The sequence below is a fragment of the Malaya genurostris genome, chromosome 3 (assembly GCF_030247185.1).
Source record: "Malaya genurostris strain Urasoe2022 chromosome 3, Malgen_1.1, whole genome shotgun sequence".
In the NCBI taxonomy this organism is placed as follows: domain Eukaryota; kingdom Metazoa; phylum Arthropoda; class Insecta; order Diptera; family Culicidae; genus Malaya; species Malaya genurostris.
The window spans coordinates 82,400,611-82,427,014 of NC_080572.1; the positions used below are offsets into that span (position 1 = coordinate 82,400,611).

The 26,404-nt window shown below is 37.5% G+C and overlaps 1 protein-coding gene across 1 annotated transcript in view; it reads left to right on the forward strand.

Moving 5' to 3' along the window:
- The first annotated feature begins 15,944 nt into the window (after window positions 1–15,944).
- The window catches only part of LOC131437578 (serum response factor homolog), a 549,631-nt gene continuing 539,171 nt past the window's right edge, over window positions 15,945–26,404 (forward strand). The window contains exon 1 of the mRNA XM_058607033.1: window positions 15,945–18,045. Coding sequence (XP_058463016.1) covers window positions 17,539–18,045 — 507 coding nt within the window. The 5' untranslated portion in view covers window positions 15,945–17,538. The remainder of the gene's footprint in view (window positions 18,046–26,404) is intronic.

Below are 26,404 nucleotides of genomic sequence, written 5' to 3' on the forward strand. Positions count from 1 at the left end.
GACTATTTTCTATTGTTTTGTGACTCGTTGACTATCTTTGACGCTTTCTTGACTCGTCTTGGACACTTGTTTTGGTTCTTCTTTGACTTTTTAACAGTATTTTTTTCTCTTTTCTGACTACCTTCTGTCAGTAAAGACTGTCCCAGAAAGTATTGACGCAACCAAAAACCGCTGCAATTTCGCAATGGTTCAGAATCTGTCATTTTTTATGGCTGCGTCCTGTTGTTTACACTCTTCTCTAACCACTTGTGCAGTTGTTTTTTCGTTTTAATTAGTTTGTTTCGAAATGCGTGGACTTTCAGCAGAACAACGTCGCAAAATTGTGTACAAATGGTGCACCGAACGCGGACTGTCACTGAGAAAGATAGCAAAAATGAAAGGAGTAAGTGTGAAATGCAACCAGGAAGTTCGGTGAGGACCTTTGAGGATAAACCAAAAACGAGTCGAGAAAAAGGTCCTGCTAACCCTAAGTTGGATAAACGTATACTGAAGGCGTTCGAGCAAAAGAGGGAGGTTTCAGTTTGTGGCCAAAAAAGTGGGCACTTCGAAGTCAAATGTTCTTCGTGCTAAAGAACGTTTGAATCTTCGAACCTATAAGAAGGAGAAACAACCAAAACGTAGTCCGGAACAAGAAGCATCGATCAAGCCGAGGATTCGAAAGCTGTACAATACGATTTTTGCTGGAAATTCGAACTGAATAATCATGGACGACGAAACCTACGTGAAACTCGATTACAAATCGTTGTCTAGACCACAATATTATACGGAGCGAGAAGGGCAAGTGTTAAACCAGTCCGAGACATCGATTGAAGTCGAAAAATTTGGTAAGAAAGCTATGGTCTGACAAGCAATTTGTAGCTGCGGTAAGGTTTCGAAACCCTTCATCACCACTGCTTCAATGAACAGCGAAATATACATCAAGGAATGTTTATAAAAACCACTTCTACCCATGATTCGAAGCCACAAGGATCCTGTTTTCTTCTGGCTAGATCTTGCTTCTTTCCACTACTCGAAATCAACGGTAGAATGGTATACTACCAAAAATGTCACTTTCGTCCCAAAAGACATGAATCCACCAAATTGCCCACAACTTCGACCAATTGAGGAATTTTGGGCATTAACGAAGGCACATTTTAGGAAACATGTCTCGGCAGCCGATACCATTCAACAGTTCGAAAAAGATTGGAAAAAAGTGTCAAAACTTGTCGCCAAGAAGTCTGTACGGAATTTAGTGAGGAACGTTCGCAAGAAGGTGCGCCATTTAGTCTACAATGGCTAAGTAGCAAATGTTAAGAATAATATTCTGGTGTTGTAGTCTAATATTATCAGTATATCGGATAAATTTAAATATCTAACACTTGTGAATTATTTACAGCGAAATCAAAGTGCGTCCATACTTTCTGGGACAGTCTTTAGTCCCAAAGTAGTTTTGTATATCCACTAACTAACAAGTTGTACCAACTAGATGAATTTAGCAGCAAGTTTTATAAAAATGTGTACCTCATTTTGCTACGCTTAAGAGAACATACTCATAAAATTGAAAATTTTCACTAAACGCACTGTAATACCGGACCCGAAAGTCGCATCTGGATCAACTTTTTGGGGACTTTTAAAAGAATTTCGAGATCTTTCATTTGCTTTTCAGTTTGAGAAAGTTGGTTGAGAAATTTACAAGAAAATTGAATGCGCATTTTTTAATAAGTTTGCACATATTTATTGCATTTAATTCTGGAACCGAATGTCGGATTCAAATGAAATTCAAGAAAATTGCATGCGGCTATTGGACCTTTCATTTGAATCTAAGTTTGTGAAAATCAGTTCAGCCATCTCTGAGAAACGTATGTGACTATTTATTTCCTGTTTTTTTTGTGCATACCACCCTGTAAATCCGGAACCGGAAGTCGGATTCAAATAAAACTCAGGAACTTTGTATGGGACTTTAAGACCTTTCATTTGAATCTAAGTTTGTGAAAATCAGTGCAGCCATCTCTGAGAAAAATGAGTGACATTATTTGTCACATACACACATACACACAGGCAACTTTGTGATTTCGACGAACTGAGTCGAGTGGTATATGACACTCGGCCCTCCGGGTCTCGGTTGTAAAGTCGGTTTTCACAGTCATTGCATAGCCTTTCTATATGAGAAAGGCAAAAAGAGTCAAAAATGGTCAAATGTTTGATCAAAGAAGTATCACAGATGAATAAAAGAATCCGAAGAAATGTCAAAGAATTATAAATGTAGAGTCAAAAAAGAGACCAAGAAGAGTCAATGAAAAGTTAAAGAATAGTCAATCAAGCATCGAAGAACGGTCAACGTTGAAATATAAATGAAATCAGCGTATAGAAAAGCTGGCAGGTTTCATGCATGATTGATTTGCTCTTGATCTTTTTTTCGTTGGTTACAAATAAAAGTAAAACAAAGATGAAATTAAAAAAAAAGCAAAATTGTCATATGCACTTAGCGCAAACCGGTTACCCACGTGGTACCGAAAACCCCTGAACAACTGCAACTGTATATTTCACTTCAACTAATAATTTTAAAATGTACCATTACAACCAAAGACAATGGAAGTCACGTCGGTTGTAACAAAAACATCTTCATCGCCCTGAACAACAATAGAGACGATAAGCAAATAATAGTCTGCATAGCTAATCATCATGACATAAAAACAATACAAACATGTGATCAGTGAACCAATTGCAAATCAATCTTTTCCCTCTAAAAACATGTCCACCATAAGTAACACAAAATGAGTTCTAAATACTGACTAATTCAGCAGAGTATGGAAAACTAAATAAGCAAAATGTATTAGTATTTCAAAAATTCGAATTGAAAAGAAACAAATAGCAACAGATTACAATAACAAAATCGTTGAACAAAAGTGCCATCAAGTCTCTGTCGTTACCGGAAAGTAGCAAATCACTGTCGCTCCAAGTTACATGACATTTTCCTAGGAAAATCAAACAACACGATTAAAACCCCGACAGTAACGGGCGAATGGAATATCTAATGTGACAGAGTGCGATGAGCACGGCGGGCAAAAAAAAAATAACAGAAAATCTCGTCTCGATGCAGTCCGATCGGAATCGAAATATGGAGAAATTCAACTTTCGTCCACTCCGGTCTGGTCGCTCTGGCCGGTCAACTCCCAGCAGACGGCCGGGTGCGGGTCGATCCGCTTGGACAGCGGGAGTCTCAGCCTTGATGGAAGCTTCGGAAGACAAGTCGGCGACACATTTCGTGATGTTTCCTTCTATGGCCGATCCGATCAGGCAGAACACGGTGGCGATTGGAAATCGCACACCGAATTCCAACCCGTTTCTCATTTTGGTTGTTTGCCCCAGGGAGGCCAGGACCTGTACGGTACGAGACCGGCAACAGTGAAGTTAGTTAGAACAGAACAAGTCGGGAGGATTTTCCTGTGAATACCTTTCCTGAAATTCTAAAACCAGTGTTGTTAATTATTGCAAAGAAGATCGAATCAAATTCCTTACGGGAAGAGCCGAGAGACGAAGAAAGTAGTGACCTCATAGAAGGTTTCGAAATTTATAAAAAAAAAACCAGGTTGTTCGGTGTCGGAACCGGAGAGAATTCACAAATGTCCATGATAAACGAGCAACCTTCGACGGATTGATTTGATGTAACTGATCTGATTGGAATAACAATGACTCCCGGTCGAGCTGGTGGACTTGTTCGAGTTGCGTTCCCTCCACCGCCCGGAACCGGACTGGAGAAATAAATCAAAAAGTTTCCACTCTCCGGTCCGGTGCGCGGTGTTTTCTTATCAAAATCGCAAACATCATGTAACCGATGTGGAACCAGGGCTAGGGCCAGTGCTGATGACGGGATACGGTGCCGTACAATATCGACACACGAGGACCCGCTCCCGTACACTGTTCACCAAGATATGACGACGACGACGACGAAAGCGACGTTGATGCGTTGATAAAGCACTGTGCTGTGTGGGAAAAGTCACGTTTTGAGTTTTTAATGAGTCCCCGCAATTGAATGTAATTACAACACGCCAATCGGTAAAGAACTTTTGCACGGTGAGAAGATAGCTTCCCACACGTAGGAAACCGCTGTGCGGTGGCATTCGGTTGCATGTCTCAGTTTCCAGGATAGCTCCGGAGTGGATCGGGTTCTTTACCGCACAATGCCTCTACGAGATGCAATGTTGCTATTTTAATGAATATTTGTGGTCGAATTGAACAAACTTGCAGAACTGTATTTTTTTTTACTTCCAAAACGTACTACAGAAAACTTCAAACATGCACGCATAGTTGTTGTGCGCTTTCAAATTCATCAAAATTCAACTTCCAAGTTCTCCAAGATCTTAATCCTAAAGCCTGCTATTGAATTTCATGTGCATGAAACTTCTCAATTTTCTCAAAGACCACTTACCCGATTAAATTCAAATTGAAATCTTCCTATCGAATTTTATCCGGATCCGACTTGGTGTTCTGGAGTAAAGATGTAAAAGACGCGAAAAAAATCAAAAAAGTAAACTCTTAACAAAGAGGTCGTCGAGATCTCAGAGATGGCTGGATCGATTTTGATCAAGCTAGTTGTTAATTTAATGTAGAGGACCTGAACGCTATTGAATGGTTGCTGAAAGTACATAACTTTTTAAAGCCATATAGGGTAAGGGCTCCCTATTTCATCTCATTTGTAAGGACGTTACCTTAAAAACCTGACTTAGCCACTAAAATCACTATGATTTTTTTATATTTCTGCTTAATTCGCCTTGCTCCACATGGAGAATTGATTCACATTCCTTGGAAATTAAAATAATGTTCAAAAAATCAGCTAAAAACACTTCTGATATGTTCACTACTCTGCTCCTAATGCCATCTCAAAGGATTTTGATTCATCCTATCGTTGGTCCTTTATTCATCCTATTAATTAGTAATGGCGATTGCAATCAAAACAAAACATTGCACTATTACACACTCAGGTTAAAAATGTCAGAATTCTCCTTAAAAAGGGTCTAATGCCAACTATAAGACAACACACGGTATTTTTAGAACCAGTTTTGAATCATTTCGACGTTTAAAATTTTTTTCATGTCATTTTCGTTACCTTTCGTTTTAAATTTTAAATTTTACTATGCAGTTAATTTGGCAAACTTAACAACAAAACAAAAAAGGAATTGTTATTTTTAAGCATTAGCTCTTCTAAAAGCAAAAAGCAGAGCCAGAGATGCCATTTATACAGATTGTATTGTACAGATTTTTGCGTTCGCATACTGATTTAAATCAAAGTACAGATTTTAAACAGATTTCCTAAATGTAATACAGATTTGTACAGGTTCATAAAAAGCGAGAGGTAAAATATTAGACTTTTATCTCTGAGGATCTATTAGTATTTGATTGCAATAATTCTTTGAAAGTTTATTAATCAACGGACAAATCGCATGTTAAAATGGAAATCTTCGCAGATATGAAGAATTATCTTTCAACATCATTTTATTAGTGAAAACAGATAGAGCAGATATAGACTTTTTATGCAAAGTAATACATATTTTCTATGAAAATATCTGGGATCTCTGTGCACAGCCGATGAAACACGCACACTTAATAGCGTTATGTTGACATATAGCTGAAAGAAATCAGTGCTACTAGATTTGCCACAATAGATATTTCTTTAGTATTTAACACGCTCTTTCTGATAATATTCGAAACAGAAATAGTTTTATTGATATATAAATATCAATAATATAATTAAACTAATATCACGGATACAAAAAAAAAGCTTGTTGATGATAATTTGAAGAAGAAAACCAATTTTGTTTTGTAACATTATGAGAAAACCTGGCAACTTTGCGAAACCAAATAAGATGAAAACAAAGCGCAATCAATTGAACTAAGTGAAAAACTTACCACTCATATTTTTGAAGACTTTTATTGCTTGTCGGGTAGTTTTTGAAGTTTTTAATCGTTAATTAAACAAGTGTCAAGTGAACATTACTAATTATGAAGTCATCCAGCATTCAATAGTAGTGAAATTTAGCGAAACAGTGATCATGTTTTGCGATGAATCATTTAGTAGATATTCAGAAACATGACGAACTGTAAATCTTAAGACGAAAATGTGTCCTAAATCGAAAAGTGAGTTTGTTTTAAATGAAAAAACTATCACCGAAGAATTTTAAGCCATTTCTTCCAATGGAAAAGTGTGACAAGAGCTTAAATATTCATTTTTAAACATTTCAGTTTAGTTCAGGTACGTTGTAAGATATTATTCATGTTCAAAGTAATGAGGTGAAGGGATGAGATGGAAATAGAAGCTCAGATGAAATAGGGAGCCCTTACTCTACCATTCGAATTAGTTCATCGATTTCAGTAAATGTGTGTGAAAAAAAATTTCACACAATTTTATCGGAGATGGTTTCCGATTTTCTCCATATAAGATTCAAATGTCTTAGGATTCCTTGAATACTTCTTGTTTTTAATCAAATCCTACTTCTGGTTCCGGCCAAACTCTACAAAAGGAATGTAATGCATTGGCTTTGCTTTTTGGTCCCTGAATTCCGGTTCAGGAAGTACCGTAAATAATGACCAAAAACCTTCACCAAAACGACCAGAAAACCAGTGGAACACACTGCGACATCTCATGGAATTCTCAATCGATTTTCACGCGTTTAGTTTTAAAGATTTTAGTTTATGGATTCATACAATTTTTCTTTTCGATCCGACTTGCAGTACCAAAATTACAGGGTAATGAGTGATTGAAATTTCAAACTGTCATTTTAAACGACGATCATCAAAATAATTTCATGAAACCCAAACACGCCGAAGAATATTGATGCAAAAAAACACATGCGGATTGATTAAAACTACAAGGATCAGCCCCATGGGGTTGTTCGAACAAGGTAACCAAATTTTTAATTATCGACATTTTCAATTAAACTGTGAAATCGTCATACTTTTGAATCGGCAATTGTTCGGGAGTCTGCTTAGATTAATCTTTATTAGGAACCGGTACACGCGAATCCAGAATATTGACTCGGTTTGTCTTGATTTGTATTTACCGACGAAATTACATCTATATCCCAAATGTATGCAATCTTTGTACATACTTGCGATACGGATATCGATATTTAAGCTTCCTTCTCTTCGATAAGCCTGTATCCAAATTTTGTATGCACGCAATTATTTTGATAACGTTAAGTTTCTCTACTGTTATTACCATTCTGCGATTTCGGTTGAAGCTATAAACTTTTTTTCTTTACTAATCGCGTTCATCTTATATAAAATAGTCTTAAGCACTCAAAATTAAAAAACATAACATGGAATTTCATCCGAACTCGCATGACACAAGATCAAATGTCAATTAAAATCTTTTTATAGCACATTTTGCCTTGCTATCTAGCAACAACCATGCATGCTATACGTAAGACTGAAACGTTAGCTATAATTTCGCTTATATTTAGAGATTCGCGTGCTTCGCTTTTGCATCGGTTGACCAATCAGAGCGATGTTTTTCCATTGATATATCGCTTACTCCTTCAAAACCGTCGCATATGGCAGGAAAATCCGGTATGCCGGCGATTTTTAGCAGACAAAATAGGAATATAATTGAAAATACATGACTATGAACATTCAAATCAATACGTAGAAATTCACAGTCGACAATTGCTTACGGTCGAGACGATAGAAACAAAGACAATACAGTGTAGTGAACAATAGAGTGTACAAAATGGGCAAATACGATTTAACAAAGCCTGAAACTTGGCCTACAAGGCCAAATTCAATTTGTATTGATTTCAAGCGCTGCAAAGTTAGGCCAGCAGCAACCGAAATTGAAATCTTGCTTAAGGAACGAATGCATCTAAACGTTACTGATGTAAGTGAGATTCAATTCAACAAGGCGTCTAACTGTGTGTACATTATGTTCAAACGTGAAAAAGATGCAATTGCATTTGCTTCGGTTAATAACGGGGTGCACAGTATTGATCATGACAATGTTAAATATAAAATCCCTGTGTACATGGTGGACAATGCCATAGAAGTACGCGTGCATGACCTTCCCCCGCAGACCAGCGAGCAGTATGTTCGGGAATGTATGTCGCAGTACGGTGAAGTTCTTTCCATCGAAAGGGAAGTATGGCGGAATTTTTTTCCGGGTATCCGGAATGGCGTGCGAGTAGTACGTATGCAACTACGTAAAGCAATTCCATCTTACATCATTTGTGATCAAGACGGGATACATCCGTGTAAAACGCTGATTACGTATGAAAATCAACTGGTTACATGTCAGTTTTGTGAACAACCTGCACACTACGGCAAACCTTGCACTGAAACTGCAAAAAGGACATCTTTAAACAAAAATAAGGACAACCGCCCAACAACGGAAACTAGTGAGCGCAGTACTTCTGTTGTACTATCAAACCCAACAAATTCAACAACTGCAAATAATGCACAACAAGGCGCGTCTACAGCAACTAACAACCAACCCAAGAATGCGAATTACAAGGAAAACATAGAAAAAACGGAAACCAACAACGATACCACCGATGCGGCAATGGAGGACGAGACGAGCCACGAACAAAGTGCCCCTCACTCATCGCAAGATAAAAATGGAAGCTCCTCTCCCCCTAGAAAAAGGGTGACAACGAGATCCAACGGTAAAAAAATTATTTTATCTAATAAAAACATGGCTCATTCGGCCACGTAAAGCTTGTACGCAAATTGGCCTGAATAAAAAAATGTTTATAAAAAAAAAAAAAAATACGTAGAAATTGGTGAAATAATATTACTGATTGAAACTAAACTGACTTAGCTGTAAGTGTTCAAAAGCAGACCACATTGCTACTTGTATTTACCCCTGAATTTTTATTGTGCACCCCTATATATAAAACAAAGATGTGTTTCACATCAAAAAAAGTATCATCTCACTTTTAGGTGGATTATGCTCGTTTTAATTACTTAGGGGTTAACCTTAGGGGCTGTTTTAATTAGGTGGCTAGTGGTGCAACGATGCCTCTCTCATATTCTTTTATATAAATATGTGGTATTCTTCAAAATTATTTTCTTTGATTCTTGAGAAAAAAACAAAAAGGATTGTCCATAAACTTGTGTAACCTACAGAGTGAACCAGTACTCAGATCGATTAGGCCATCTCTGGATGGAACCATGGACCTTTCATTTGAATCTAGGATCTCTGAGAAAAGCGAGGAAATAATTTGAAATAGGATTTTTCCACTAATCACTCTGTAATTCCTGAACCGGAAGTCGGATTTAAATAAAATTCAGGAACTTTATATGGTGATCTTTCATTTGAATTTAAGTTCATGAAAATCGGTTCAGCCATCTTCGAAAAAAAGTGATTTCAATAAACATACAAACAGATACAGACATTTTGCGTACTCGACGAACTGAGTCGAATGGTGTATGACACTTGGCTCTCAGGGCCTCGGTACGAAAATCGGGTTTCACAGTGATTGCATAACCTGCATATGACGGCCTGCTTGGCCGGTTCGGACAGTAAATGGCAAACGGCCTTTGCCTTCACTTTCTGACATATCAGAGACTCGGATGACTCCTATCGCTAAGATGCCTAAGTTCGACTCCTCTGGTAGAAGGTAAAAGTTTAGATACGAGAAGCCTTCTGCTTACTTAAATGACCCTTGTCACGTCTCACTCTTCCGCACTTTATTCTTCACATCCTTGCTCTTCCTTGAGTACTATGGCTCTATAATTTCATATTCTTTCTCCTCTGATAATCTCTAGTTAGTTTGATATCGTTAAAAACCGAAAAAAAAAGAAAAAAAAGTATATTACATATATCGTATAGACAAAAAAGAAAAAGTTACCCGTTAGAAAATTATATGGCAGATATCTAGACTGGTGGTTTTTGTAGTGATTTTTGCGGTCTTGAGAAACAACGAGTATCGGACTAACATTCCTTCTATTCTTCAATAGCACAGTCTCCGGTCGTGACCGGTTTCGTTATTGATCATTCAATGACATGTTTTGAGTGAGTGGGTACGGCAGTGTTAATGATTAGCTACTCCCAAACATCATTTTCTTGGTTTACTGTGGATTTTGATTCACTAGTGCATCTACGGGCAGTCTACTTCAGCTTAGTTCAGCTCTTAGATTTACAAATTTTCGCTTATCTTTTTGCTTAGATCAGTAAGCTAACAAATGTACACTGCTTTGCAAAAGTTTGGACTCACTCGAGAAAATCGTTTAGTTTTCTATTCGTCACTTTATTCATTAATGTACATTTATGAATGATTTCTTTGAATTATCATTTATTTATTCCATCGAAATGTTATAATATGAACATTGTGACAAGTAATACTATTGAAGTGCAACAGCTTTTTGCCTTTCTCATATAGAAAGGTTATGCAATCACTGTGAAAACCGACTTTTGAACCGAGGCCTGGAGAGCCGAGTGTCATATACCATTCGACTCAGTTCGTCGAGTACGCAAAATGTCTGTGTGTGTATGTGCGTATGTGTGTATGTAACATTTTTTTGCACTAACTTTTCTCGGAGATGGCTGATCCGATTTTCACAAACTTAGATTCAAATGAAAGGTCTCGTGGTCCCATACAAAATTCCTGCATATTATTCGGATCCGACTTCTGATTCCGGAGTTATGGGGTAAAATGTGCAAAAAAATGAAAATATGTGTTCTAACTTTTCTCAAAGATGGCGCGACCGATTTTCACAAACTTAGGTTCAAATGAAAGGTTCTGTGGTCCCATACGTAATTCCTGAATTTCATCAGGATCCGAGTTCCGGACCCGGAAATATAGGGTAAAGTGTGTTAAAAATTTTATACCATCACTGAAAAGAGCAAAAAACCATAAAAAGTTTTTTAAATCGACCTCAAATCTTTTCCAATTGATAGTTTTTATCAGTAGACGGTCAAACAAATCTATTTCGGTTATTCTTTTAAGAATCGAAGAAAAATAATTTTGAAGAATACCACAGTATTATATATGATAGTATGATTGATATAGGAAAGGCATCATTACACCACTAGGTGGATTAAAACAGGTTTTTAAACTCAGATTCGATGCATCGACACTTGAAAAAGTGCTTCAATGACTGCGAAATTTAAAATGCAACAAATAACCGAGAATTGAATCAACTTAGAGGATTGCATAGCGGAGGATTTTTATTAGAATAGCGGAATAAAAACACAGAACGAAATTTCGAAAATAGCAAGAACAAAGAGTACACGAAACTACACTGCTGTATAATTGATGACGACACATATGTGAAGGCGAACTTCAATCATATTCCAAGAAACCCATATGTGACTGCCAAAGATAAGTGTGATGCTCCCGAAAACCTTCGGACTCATAAGTCGTTGAAGTTCGAAACGAAACTCCTAATTTGTCTTTTCTCGCTATAACCACTATTTGTTGTGAAATTTATGTTTTTACTAATTCTACCTTGCGTATTGCTATTGCGTAGTGGAAGCTGTCAAATTAGTAATATCAATATGATTCCAGCGTCTTGATGCATCATCTTTTAATTATTATACTATGCAAAATTTAAAAAATTCACTAATTTATTCATCCCTCCATGCAACGTTGGCTGATCATCATCAAATATTACATCAATCACTTCCGATCGAATCAGTAGTGATTATTGTTTTGGAATTACAATCCATTAAGACGAAAGTAACTCGTAGTCCCGTCGAAGTATGAGAAAAATGGAATGGAATGAAAATGAATCCATCTTACTATCCATCTTTTTCGACAAAATTTCTAATTTTGGCCTGCATCAAGTAAACTCCGTAAAAAATCGACAAAATGCATATTTAGATCTTCTTTTCACAAATTGCACAGAAGACATTTGTGTAAGTGCATCAAACTAGCCATTATGGAAAAATGAAGCATTTCACACCGCAATTGAATATCCATTATTGTCACACAATGCATCCCTTCCCTACGACTTGGAGTATGAGAAAGTGCCGGAATACAATAAAATTGACTTTGAAGAAGTCCAGCGTAGACTAATTAAATTAATTGGCGAAATGTATTGAGTATAAAAGGAAATGTCGACGATGAAGTAGAAAAATTTTATCAAATTGTAAACAATATATTAGCAGAAACTTCACCGAAGAAAAGAAGATGAAAAAATTATAGTAGCAAATTACCTGTATGGTTCAATTCACAACTGAAACATTTGAAAAACAGAAAGCAAAAGGCACACAAAATTTACAAACAAGAAAAAAGTGACACTCATCTTCAAAATTACATAGACCTCTGCAATCAACTCAAAATAGCCATAAATGCAGCACATGAAGAATATAAACGCAAAACTGAAAACGAAATTTAGACTTGTCCTAAGAATTTTTTTAACTACACGAAAACTAAACTAAAAAGCGACAATTTTCCATCTCAAATTCATTTCGACGGACATGTAGGAAAAAATAGTACAGAAATCTGCAAACAATTTGAATACATCGTATTCAGAAACTGACCGTGACCGTGAATACTTTTCGTTCATACCTGCATTTTGCAACCCCATCTCTGTAAACTATCTATCAGAACATGACATTTCGACAGCACTGAAAAACTTAGGTCGCCTCAAAAGGGCCTGGACCTGACAGTATACCACAAATATTCTTAAAAAATCTATCTGAAGAACTCACACTACCACTACTTTTTAACCAATCACTTAATAATTGTACTTCTAACATTCGGAACTACGTGGAATAGCCATTATCTCTTGCATTTCAAAATTATTTGAAAAAATTGTGAACTTTTTCACCAACTGAAGAATGTAATAACTAACAAATAGCATGACTTTTTCAAAGCCCGCTTAACTACGACAAATCTCCTTGAATTTGTGACATTCACTCTGAACGCAATGGACGCTGGCAACCACGTAGAAACTTTTTACACCGACTTTAGTAAAGCTTTCGACCGTACTGACACACCATTACTTCTATACAAACTACAAAAATATGGCATAGAACATAGTCTTATGAAGTGGCTTGAATCATACCTAACAAATATTGTACAAGTAGTTCGCTTCCAAAACATAAACTCTGAGCCAATTGATGTAACATCTGGCGTACCTCAGGGCTCTCACATAGGGCCTCTTCTTTTCATTTTACATATAAACGACATTTACTTCATACTCAAAAATCTAAAAGTGCTTATATATGCAGACGACATGAAATTCTTCATGGAAATTAAAAATATCAACGACGCTGTAATATTCCAGAACGAACTCAATCTATTCCACATTTGTTGCCACAAGAGTCTACTTTAGCTCAAAGTTAAAAAATTGCAACTCAATAAATTTCAGTAGGAAAAAACGAAACTTATAATGTAGACATATTTTTGGGAAATCAAATAGTAGAAAAATGCAAAATTGTACGAGATTTAGGTGCAATCATGGACTCCAAACTAACATTTGTGGAACATTATAACATAATAATCAATAAAACAAACAGTATGCTGAGCTTTATCAAACGCTTCAGTCATAAATTTCAAGACCCATATACTAAAAAATTGCTATCTAGTACATATGTCAGACCTAGTTTGGAATATTGCAGCCTAGTATGGAATCTATATAACACTATTCACAAAGAAGGCATCGAATCTATTCAAAAACAATTTCTTTTATATGCACTTCGTAAATTAAACTGGACAGCATTTCCTCTACCATCATATGAAGCACGCTGCATGCTCATCAATATTCAAACACTTAAAGAACGCTGCGACTTTGCAATGCTTTATTTTATCAGCGACATTATTTCTCAAAACAGTCAATCAGCTCCATTATTAAACTTTTTATACGCCTAGCCGTCAACTACGTTCCAGAAAATTATTTTTAGAATGACATACTAGAACAAATTATACAAAATACAGTCCAGTCAATCGAATAATGCGCCATTACAATCAATACTGCGAACATCTTGACCTGTCAAAAAATCAAATAAAATCTCAGCTTTGTCATAGAAATAATGCGTAGTATGTAAGTGAGCATTGTAAACAATTTAGATGTAGTCTACATTTGCTTGACGAAATAAATAAATAAATAAAGGAAAATCTAGAGCTCGAGTTAAAAGACATTTGATGACTGACAGAATTAAAGCAGCTAGAGTGAAGCGAAGCAAGAAACTGCTTGATAATCTGAAGAAGATGTCCACCGTCATTCACTTTACGGATGTGAAGCTGTTTACTGTCGGAAGCGTGTCCAACAGTCGCACCAACCGGTATATAAATTCTAAGAAAGCATCTGATGTACCTGACATTTGTGTCTCATTATTTTCTGACGCATACTGTACGCGACCAGTGATCTTAAGATCAGCAGTGTTCTTTGATCACCGATGATTTTTAAAAATCTCGAAATATGATTCTATAATATTTAACTTATGCAAATTTCGTAATATTGAAAGTTGTGCAACATCAGTTTTACTGTTTAGAAAACAAAACTGACCGCTTCTGAAAAGCAAAGATGAACATAATTTTAATCAACTTTATATTATTTTGGATGTACTGATATATTGAATTTCCATGTAATATAACAAGTGTTCAATAGAACATGGAATAGAAGTAAACTGGCACCGGTTAAGTAATCGTAACTAATACCGAATACACTCTTGGGGACAAGATAGTGAGGTAAGTCATCTTGAATCGCTTTGACAAATGAAAGATAAATAAAAATATAAAAAACCGTAATGATAATATAATAAACGTATAACTCATCACATCCACTGGAAGGTCAGCCTGCTTACAAGATCGTTGAATGCAACATTAAAATTCTAACCCGTACAAGCTGACAAGATAATTGCACCACATCCAATAGTAGCAAATATGCAGAGCCTCGCATTTTCGATAACCATAATCATCGCTGTTCCGTCCAGGGAGAATGTCACCAGCAATGATTGAATCGCTTCGTACCGGTAAGGCTTTCACCCGTGACAAATTGAGCTTATCGCCATAATAATCGTCCCTGAAACGTTCCGCACAGCCTGCGGTTTGCGAGGGACAACGGAGTCTCGTGACTTCCCGATTGGCATACAGGCAAAGGTAATGCGGATAGAGCGTGCGCCCGGTCGAACCGATCCGATTGTCCTCGGGGGCGCCGCACGCGCCACTACGTCCAAAATTTATGGACACACTGACCGATTCGGGTTCGTATCATTGATCCGTAAACAGCCCTAAATCCTTATTGTGAAAGAACGTATTTTTTCTTCCTCCTGTAAGAGCGATAAGTGATCGGATCAGTTCAATTTTTCTTCCCAGGCCACGCGACTAGATGGCGTTGGTGCACTCACCTGCACCTCTCCGGAGATGTGGTGACTATTTTCGAATGGATGCGTGCGGGTGCGGGAGCTTCGTCGCGATCGATCGCTGCGACCAAATCCAAATGAAGACCATAATCAGCCTTAACAGCACTCTCGTCCCCTCCTCCACGCATGCCACAAATAAATTTTCGCTAAAAATAGGCGTAACCATAAATTGCCACCACTCGCACTAACAAGAGTAAGCGAGATGGGAACTGGAGGGCCCATTAACAGTGGTTTATTCGATCTGCAATCTGTTGGAGCAAAGTGGATTGCATGACTAGGTCCCACTTTGCATCGATAGCACGCGACTGGAGAAGGTGAATCGTGTTGTCTCGCTTATTCCGCGGCTTCACATCATGCTGTTTCTTACAAAGCGAACCGCTGTTGAATGTGCGCGAGTGTTTCGAAAAGACGATCTTTCGGCTGGCCTGTACGGATACAGCGGTAACCGAATAACACAAACGCATACGCGCCGTTGCTGTTGAAACATGTGAATCTACTGATCGCAACAGATCGCGAAAGCATCAACACATTTACACGAGCCACCCCGAAGATCGCCGAAGTGCTCGCACACTGGTGAATGGGGATCGTCGATCGTCGGAATCGCAACAGTCCCGGAGACGGAGTTCGGATCGGTTTTATATTATTTTATTTTCGTAATTTTATTATATCGACAGTGGTCAGCTGGAGCCATATGTAGAATGTTCCTCGTGCGAGCGGAGCGCTAAAGTCATCAGAGTGGATAGACGCGAACCAAGTCACCGAGTCGTGTGTTGTGTTGTGTTGTGTTGTGCGGTGAGTACATACGATCGAGACGGCAGAGGAAGAAAAAAAAACGACTTGTTGAATTCAGTTTTTGGGAGAGAACCGGGTGACAGCCGAAATTTGAAGGACGCTGATTGTCCACTGGGAACCGAAAGTTGATGCAACCGGTGACGAGAACGTGTGCTATTTTGCAGAAAAAAGAGGTTTTCGTAAAAATAAAAGCCTAGGACCTACAGTTCGCGAGGTGTCACGAAAGGAAACAACAAGTGGTCGAACGGATTTAAACGGCAAACATCTGTGTTCATGGTGTGAAGTTGACGATACCCGTCGGTGAAGTCCAGCATCTCCATTATCAAGTTGCTTCAGGGGAATCGGTGTCAATTAGGCAAAGTTTGATAATTGCTTCAAACCGCATCGGTCATAAGCTCTTTATTCACGCTGCAGACATGCGTGCAGCCAACTGAGTCAACTGATTTGAACATTGATCGAGTCTTAGTCCAACGTGTCCAGACATCTTAGCATCGGCTGAATTCAACGTACGCAGCAAATCATCGGGAATCAACTTGGAACCTGTGAAGCTCGAGATACTGCTAGTAAATTCAAATTCTACCGTACGCAAAGCGACATCCCTGCGTAAGAGACTAACGTACGGCATCGCTACATTTTGATCCAACTTACTTAGTAGACTCTAGATTCAATACGTAGGAGGAAGCAACTGAGAAACAGCAATCTTGCTGCGACCAAATCAAAAGATAAAAATAATCTTGAAAAGGGGATCAAAACATTAGGCAAGAAAGAGAGTCCCAAAAAAAAAAAGCAGAAGCAGGGCTACAGAACAAGAGCAAGCGAAGAAAGGCAACCGAATTTTTCAATCGAACAACGGCGTGTTTGCTGCTGACGGTGAAACTGTTTCCTGATGTTCACAACTGGGAGCGGTTGATGCTGAATGCTGTGGAGAACGAGAGGAACACCGCGTGAGTGACCTGATTGCCGCAGAGCTGAGTAACCTGTGCAGAGAAGCTGTTGCTGTTGCTGCCGCTGCTGTCAAACACAGAAGTCGTGTACCGTCCGTCGGTAGCTTATTCATCCATCTGTCAAAAACGTACACAGAGAGTGAGATCCCGTTCCTAAATATTCCATTCAGTTCATTCGGGATCGCGGAATTTTACGGGTGCAAAATTTCGTTTCGCGAAAATTATCGGTGTGAAGTGTGTGGAAAACGAATTGTTTAGTGACACGGCCCTTTCCCGGTAAACTTGTAGCTATCAATCTACGAAAACAACTGTTCGGGAGTGCGTGAGTGTGATAAACCGATCCGTAAATCCGAGGAATTTTCGCTAGGCGGAAGTGTTCAGTGTAATTTCGTCTAAGTGCTAACACGAAAGCGACACAAGTAAGAAGAAGTGCCCAAAGCGCTAGAACCGTTTAGAACCGCGAGCGTGAATTTTCCTTTGATACCCGTACCCAGAAAAGCCGCAAAAATTTGGGAAATAATGGATCCCAATGCAGCGCGTGATTCGCGCTACAATTTGAACTACAGCATGAGTATGATGAGCGAAACGCCGGAGATCTACGGAAATCCGAACGTTTCGCTAGCCCGCCCTCCGAGCGGGGGCCTGGTCGGCCAGGTCATGTCTCGCGGGGGCGGTCTCATGAGTTCGACGAATGGACCGCAGTGCGGTGCCGGTGGTGGTGGAGGCGGTGGCGGCGGTGGTGGTGGCGGTGGAGGAAGTCTATCCCGTGGCATCAAACGGACCAACTCGGACTGTTACGACGATGGCCGGCAGATGGTCGGTTCGCAAAATCTGACCGGCCTCGAGGGTTGCAATGTTGGTTCCGACGTTGTCGATGAAAGCTACACCTCGCTGCAGCCAAAGAAGTCACCACCGAGCAACGGAAAGAAAACAAAGGGCCGTGTCAAGATTAAGATGGAATATATCGATAATAAGCTGCGACGGTACACGACCTTCTCGAAGCGCAAAACCGGAATCATGAAAAAGGTAGGTGAACCGGATTGTCTGCCGCCTTCGCGGTGCAAAACATAGGTGTTTTTTTACGGTAACCTCAACCTGTAGTGCAAATGTTTTGATTGTGCTGGGACCTGTCAAAATCAGCTTGTGAGTGCCCGGCGCTCTTGGTAGACTTTTGCGTTGAGAAAAGTCAATGCTCGATAATAAAAATAGGTAATCCTTTTCCCAGTATGATAAAAAATCTAAGAGAATTGCAATACAGCGATATAAGTAATGGATTTTAGTCAAATTTTTTTTTATCGAAATGTGGATATGTCTTTGAATTTATCTCTCAAATCAGTGTTGCCATGCAACACTTGATGAGTCAAACAGGTTTTCTTATCTTTAATTTTTGTAATTTCAATTGATAAGATTTGAAACAAACCTCTCGAGACTCTTCAAGAATTAACAAGAGCTTCAAGTGTTTATCTCTGTGACGGTGCAAAATTTTTACTTCACTTTATATTTTGCTTTGTCATGTTCATACGATAAGCGTAACCTTACGATAGAATAAAAAAATTTGCTTGGAAAGGAGGGTATTTGTCACTACATACTTGAAAACGAGATTGCAAAATTCTGTGCAATTATGTAGGGTAAACAACTCAGCTCTCCCATTTATCGCATATATTGAAGCCATTATATAGAGTTAAATCTCCTATTTTTGTTCGATAGTTCACCCGAAAGTTAAACCGAAAATTGGTGCATTTGCTTCGAATTTCCCATAACACGGTACACATATTATGCGTTTTCATATGATACTGCCCTCCTATAACGGGGAGGATTTCCCATCCGTACTTTGAAATTTGTGATAAATTTGTACATAAACAATTTCGCGGACGTTTGCACATTATGTCAATGTGCTTCTTGACAATACAGATACTCGAATAAGAGAATACTGCTACAACGTGCTTTCCTATAACACGGTACGGATTTATCGTATTATCGGAGGAATTACAGCAAAGCATATTTTGCACAATGATATTGCTTTTCAGGAATAAAGCAAATATAGTCGCACCGATCACAAAGCAATTTGCTGAAACTGCTGAGTCTGCTGAACGTTGATCAATTGTGTTTTTCTTGTGATTTGTCGCTATTTAATCTAAACTGTGATCTGTTGTATACATGAATTTGAAAATCGTTGAAATCTTATGTTGCATCCCCAACAAACTTAACTGCGATTGGAACAAATTTGTATTTTGTATACAAATATTTCCGTACACACTGCTACAGTATTAGGGATGCCAGATCATATTTAAAAGAAAAACTTTTCACCACTAATTAAGTTTTTTTTTATCGTCACCACGAACCTCAACTTTTTTGACATTTTAGTATGACTGTTTACATCCTTGTCTGTGTTAAAGTTCTATGTTAAACGCATTGTGGACGGGAAAGTTTCGTCTAGTGGAAATGGCAGTGCTAATTCTATGTGTAAATAATAATCCGCCTCCGCAAGCAGTATTTGAATTTTCCAAAATCTGTTTCAGTCTGTGTTCACTTACAGAGATCGGCGTGCAACAGTGCAACACCGTGGTAATCTGTAAATGGTAGATTAATCTATTTCGATCTGTTTTCGTAACAGAAACCTCATTATGCTTATTGAAACAAATTCTAGTTGACACGAAGCGTAATAACAACTAATCTGGCAACACATCGCCAATGTTTACGTTCATCCAGAAGTAGCAACACTCACTATCTCCCATTCTCCGCAATACTGTGGTTCGCTTGCAAACCGGCAAACGTTACGGTTCTCTCCCATAATTTTGTCTCGCTCTCTTTGTCGCGGTCACACACGTAACGCTCGAGTTCATCTCCTACCGAATCGGCGCGAAGTGAGAGTGAGAGTTTCGCTGACGGAGTGCCGGCTACTGGCCTGCGACGACGATGACGACGTCGGGATGATGGTTAATGCTTTTTTATGCTCGTTTATTACTTTTTCCCTCCGAGTAAAGGTATGCTCACGAGTGCAATGTTTTGAATTCCTCTGCTTTTGCCTTGTTTTTTTTTGTTATTTTCATTATTTGTCTGATTTCGTCTCGGCTGGACGCGCTGCGGTTTTGCTTCTTGTGTTTCGCTTGCCTGGGGAGATAAATATAGGCACATGTGTGTACAATCATACAGTGGCGAACCGTTGGCGATTATGCGGGGCGAGTCTGGGATTTAGGAGCGTGTTTTTTTTGTCTTCCTTGTCGATTTTCAGTCGCAGTCGTCGTAGATTTGTTTTTTGTTTCGATTGATGGCTCTGTTTTTTTTACTTTCATTTAGGGACATAGTTTCATGATGTAGTTTGCTGTTGACGAGTTGATGAAATAAAGTATTCAACGAAAATCTAAATAAAATAATTTCTTTGCGTTTCGTCTCCGATTGGAGTGTGCATATCAGTGCGAAATTGTATAGCAATTGGAATTGGAACATTAAATTGACTTCAATTGAGTTACGCTCGACCTAAAATGTTTATTCCATATAGACTAAATAAGTATTATTGTATTATTAACAAATAGAAATGTCATTAAAAAACATTTTTTTCAAAACTTAATGCAGCAGCATTTTTCAAGATATGCACTTGACCGAAAGATTCAAATATTTTCAATTCAATTTTCTCAGTTTATTTTCTTATTCTTGAAAAAGCATCCAAGTATGTTTTTTCAGAGTGTTCGATTGATTTCCTACAATTTCCTGTTGGACTTCGTTTTTTGTGCAGTTTTAAGTTACTTGAAGTTTTGCAAACACTTGTTGATTGTCGTAGCTGTTCTTCGTTTTTTGAAAAATACCATTTATCAAATTGATTCTAGTTTCAGTAACAGGTTTAAAATGAAAATATTGCAAGAGATCTCATTGTTTCTCTTTTATTTTATTTTACGAAGAAACATTCAATTTATTTTTTGTTTCGATGTACGACAGCTGAGAAGTTGTTAATTCCATAAAAATGGTGTTCAACTTCTTGGACATTATTTTTATGCAATTAACAGCCGCTGAGTTGCCCTTGGTAGTTGTTTTGAGTCCAATCAGGTTTTCTATCCATACTAAATAAGTGGTTTGTCATACTAAAGACGTGTACAAAGTTTCGTTCTAATTAGACAAAGACCATCTTTATTTTACCACCTTTACTATTGTTAATTTCTGAAATTAATTTTTTGCCTATTGTCTCTGCAATTAATGAGAAAACCGATTTCAGAACCGAGGTTCAGAGATATACCATGCCGCTCAGTTCGTCGAGATGGCGAAAAAGGTGATTACGGATATACACGGGCTTTTGGATTTTTTTTTCACTAATTCAGATTTATATGGTAGGGTTTAGTTATTCTATAGAACGCTATTAACACTCAAACGCTCGGGTAGGGATTTTCAACGAATTTATTTTTCCAAAAAATCATAACTCTTGATACCGTTGATCAATTTCGATGCGTCCAGTGTCAAAAAAAAACAGATTTTCTTCTAGTCCATGCTGACTCATACGGAACCGCAGCGGTCCAAAAACACCGGACTTATTCCAGATCGCGTTGGGGTATGTCTGTTCTGCCGTTAGAAGTATGTTATGAAGGTGGCAAAAAGTAGTTGATCAAACAGCTCTAAGTGGAAAGTACTTTGAATTAACATCAAAATCTCGAAAATATGCAGATCAACTAAACTGGAGTTCCCAAATTAGTTTTGAAAGTCTTTTAACAACTTGAAAAGTCTTGAGATGAAATGCCATGTTAAATTTCAAGCACAATTCTATGGGACCACAATCCGGATTTACCGGAATTGGACATTGCATTTTATGAGCTCTAGTTAGTCCTTCACATTGTATACAATTTCCGTATTAATCCCATACTTATATAGAATTTATTTAAATGTTAAGTATCAAAAAACTTTCACGGCAGAACAGACATACCTCAACTTCGATCTGGAATAACTCCGGTGTTTTTGGACCACTGCGGCTCCGTATGAGTCAACATGGACTAGAAGAAAATCTGTTTTATTTTGACACTGGACGCATGAAAATTGGTCAACGGTATCAAGAGTTATGATTTTTTGAAAAAATAAATTCGATGAAAATCCCCGAGCGTTTGAGTGTTAAATTCGACTTTCGGTTCGGAAACTATGGACTGATGAATTTCGATTTAAAGTGTGTGCTTTAAAATGTGACGATGAAAAACATCAAAATAATCAAAGGTTTGGCTAAGTGATGATGCTTACTGCCTTATTTGTATTTAACTCTTAGTCTTTTTTGTGATATCTGTATCTATTTTTTAAAAATATGTATGCGCTGTGATGCAGATTCATATGTACAAATCCGCAATGTGGCTGATCAGGACTAAAATTTGTATTCTGTCATACAAAAACCTGTTTTAATCCACCTAGCGGTGTAATGATGCCTTTCTCATGTATAATATTGTGGTATTTTAATTAAAATTTTTCTCTTCGATTTTTGAAAGAAACCAAGAGATTGTTTGTGCATTAACTAGTATAAAATGAAGAATGAAACAGTTCTCTGATCGGTTAGGCCATTCATAAGAAAACGAAGTGGGTTCACTATTATATGCACTTCCGGCACCGGAACCCAAAACCGGTGTAATCGAAGTCGGTTCGTACGGCCAAAAACTAACATGACGTACAAACTCTACTTGTTTTTATTCAAATTTTGAAGATTTTATACAATTTTGCCATCGCACTCTAAATGACGATTTAAATGTTTGTTGTATCCGAAAATATGCAGTAATTTTTAATAGGACCATAAGACCTTTCGTTTGACGGATCTTAGACCGCGTAACTTCGGAAATCTGAGTAGAAAAAAAAACCGCAAAATTGGAGCAAATTGCAAATGGAACTTACGAAGGCACATGCGGCGCCCTCACCAAATTGAATTTGCCAGCATTGTAGAAAAGAAGAAAAGTTTACACACACACATACAACGTAATTATCACAAGCCCGATAACAACTTTCCAACTTGCCATTAAATGTATTCTTCATTCAAATTTGGCGCTTAATATGACAGTCGAACCTACTGTGGAATAGTCAGTATCTCATAGCAAAGAAATTACGTGATACAAAATAAACGAGTGAGTAGGATTAAGAAAAAATAGTTGATTCATTGCATTGACATATTCTAAACAGTTGTTATAAAATCATTTTAAATCACCAAATAAAGGTCAATAGATTTGACACACGTATTGATTCTTTATTATTTCCGATTTATTATTTAAATTATTTATTAAAATTATTAATTGGTTATATTGGTTGATCTAGGCAGCCGGCTACCGAGAAAAATAGAAATTTATTGTTTGAAATAGTAATATCAAGTATTTTTTTTACTATGCATTCTATATACCGATATATGTTATCTCTGTTATTAACTTTGTAATATCAACGGATTTGCGCAATAGTTGATTTTTATCATTCAATTTATAATCCTGAAAGACAATCAATAACATAGAAGAAGAAAACATTCTAAATAAAGCTTTTCTTTGAAGCTAGACGGAAATTGATAGGTTGAATGAAGAGATAATTTAGTAAAATAGAGTAATCAGAAGTGAAACATTGAAAATATCTGACAACTGAAAGGAAAAAGAAACTTCTGCAATTGTCGCCTTTTACGACATGGAAGCAGGAACCCAGTGGATCTATTCTTGGTTCATTTTTTTCCGCCGGATTCCACACGGCATCTAGGCTGGTACTGTCCGGAGATATCTAATAGGTAATATCAATCTCCTAGTAGACCCAGGCCCTTGTCTCATCGGTAATTGCTTCCTGTAGACGAACTTCGGCAGTAAAATAATTTCCATCGCTTTTATAAACATTTTTCCGACAAGTGTCGCACATTTTCAAACCGGTTAAATGTTTAAATTTGATGTTCCATCGCGGCGTAATTTTGAAGAGTTGTTTTCGTACACACTTGTGACGATTTTTGCGTAATGGATTGCAACACTCGTCAGGACGACCCATCTTGCTATTCACAACAATGAAAAAAAATCAACAACAATACATCTAATTCGAATTCGGAATCAAACGAAATCTTTACTTTTCTGCTAAATAATGATAAGTTATTTTTTTTTTCGGTTATTCGAACCAGATATCACTGAACTATTTATTTACGGATATATTTGTAGAAATTCAAGTAATATTTTGTAACATTTAAAGGCATTTATCATCGACTGAAATTTTGCCATATTCAGCGACTACTTGTCCAAACCTGTCGCAGCTCACTTCGTTCCGGAGATGCCAGGTAAAAATTCAGAATTTTTTACTCAAGGACAATCGCAAATGCAAAATCTTTTCGGCAGTAGTGTGCCATCTAGTGGCTAGTAGTCATTACAGTATGATCAACTTTTCGGTGACAGCTGCAGATGGCAGAATCTGATGTTGGCTGTGAACTTCCGGTGAAACCCTCAACGAGTGAATACGTTGTATCGTGAAATTTCCGAAATCGAAAAAAAATTTTGATGCCAAAAGTCTTAGAATTGCATGAAACGTCGAGATTTAATGTCATCTCGAAAAAAATTTTGTTTTTTAAAATCGACTTTCGGGGACTTAGAAAAAATATCAAATTTTTTTTAAGTCCCAGAAAGTCGATTTGAAAAAAAAGGCGGGTGGGTAATGTCAGAGACATAACTGGATGAATACGAAAACAACTGACATGTTCCTTAACTTTTCCTAATATCAATTAGTTGGTCAATTGTATGAATTATGCAAGCATTCCCCTTTTCCACATTTTTCGCAAAAACAAAGAAGGCTTCACTTGATATCGATTACTGTGAATTTCACACAGCGAAAAGTGACAAAATTTAACCAAACTGTTCTAGGTTTGCACTAAACTGAGGATATTTCCTTTCGATTTGCAAACAACAAATTCTAATAGTTCTTTAGAACACTTTTAGAGCCATTAGAACGGCTAATTTTGTGTGATGCTCTCCACCGTTGCTTTGTCACCAATGCAAATGACTGGCAGCTGCGACGTAATTTTTGTTGAGAGGTTTGTTTTTACCTGATTTCGTTTGTAGCTTTTTCACTAATGGGCGGTCCTAACGACTATAAAAATAGCAGCATATAGAATTTTAATTTCGATATTTCATTTCGGATTTGCATTTCATTGAAAGAAGCTATCCGGATCCTGGACGGGATTCATTCCTGCCTTTCAGAAGGACCAAATTGTGGAACTCACTACGATATTAAACACTGTTCGGAACATTTTCTCGAACGATTTGTTGTACAGCAGCAGTTTTTTTGTTCTCTTCCTCAGAACGCGTTCTGATTGGCATGGGTCAAATGAGACAGGTTTTTCAATAGTGTACTATTGAAATACTTCAATGCTTTTTCTTCACACGCTTAAGTTGAAAAATTTCGATTCTATTGGTAGTTAAATTATATAAATCCTTTCACAGATCACTGAGCTATGAGCTTTAAGAATACGAGAAAGGCAAACGCGCCTTATGAATTATCCTCTTTGATACTCGTTTATACCAAACATTTCAGAAAAGTTTAATTTTGAAGTATTTGAGATTATGTCTCACAACTGAATATTTTATCATAAAATTGTGATCATATTTCCGATGGCATGTAGGAAAAATTATGTTGATTCGTTAGATACAACAAGAGATGTTCACGATCAAAAACTTATCACTCTCTCAGAGGGTAAATTTTGAAAAGGCACCCCATAGTAAAGTAAGTCGTATTCACGCCAAAAAATGTTTTTGAGATAACACTAAATCTCGACATTTCATGCAATTACGCATGTCCGATTTAGCTCAAATTTTGCATGAGGACTTTTTTCGAGGTGCTTAAACTTTTGAACAATAGCGCTTTGCGAAATTAGAGGTGATCCCAAAATTTTGGCACCCTTATATACATTAGAGCGGTAAAAAACAACGTGTTTTGTCGGCTACGTCACTTATACAATCACATCTCCGGAACCAAAAGTCACAGTCATTTGATCTTTGAACTTGATCATTGGCCCGACAGTAGCCTTCAACCGAGCATTAGTTTGTTAAAATCGGTTCATCCTTCTCTGAGAAAATTGAGCGCGTAATAATATCTTCGAAAAGTGCACACACATACAGTCATTTTCCGATCTCGAACTAAGTCGAATGGTATATAACACTATGGATCTCCGAGGCTCCGTTCAAAAGTCGGTTTTCCAGCAATTCTAATACCTTTCTATAGAGAAAGGTAAAACAAGTACACTGAAGTCTTTTTTTATGCGAATTTACGTACCGCATAAAAAAACGTATAAAAAAACCGCATAACTCTGAAAATTCGCATAAAAAAACCGCATAACTCTGAAAATTCGCATATAAAAAACGCATAACTCTGAAAATTCGTATAAAAAATCGCATAAAAACGCATATTAAAGACCTTAGCACTGAAGTCTTTTTTT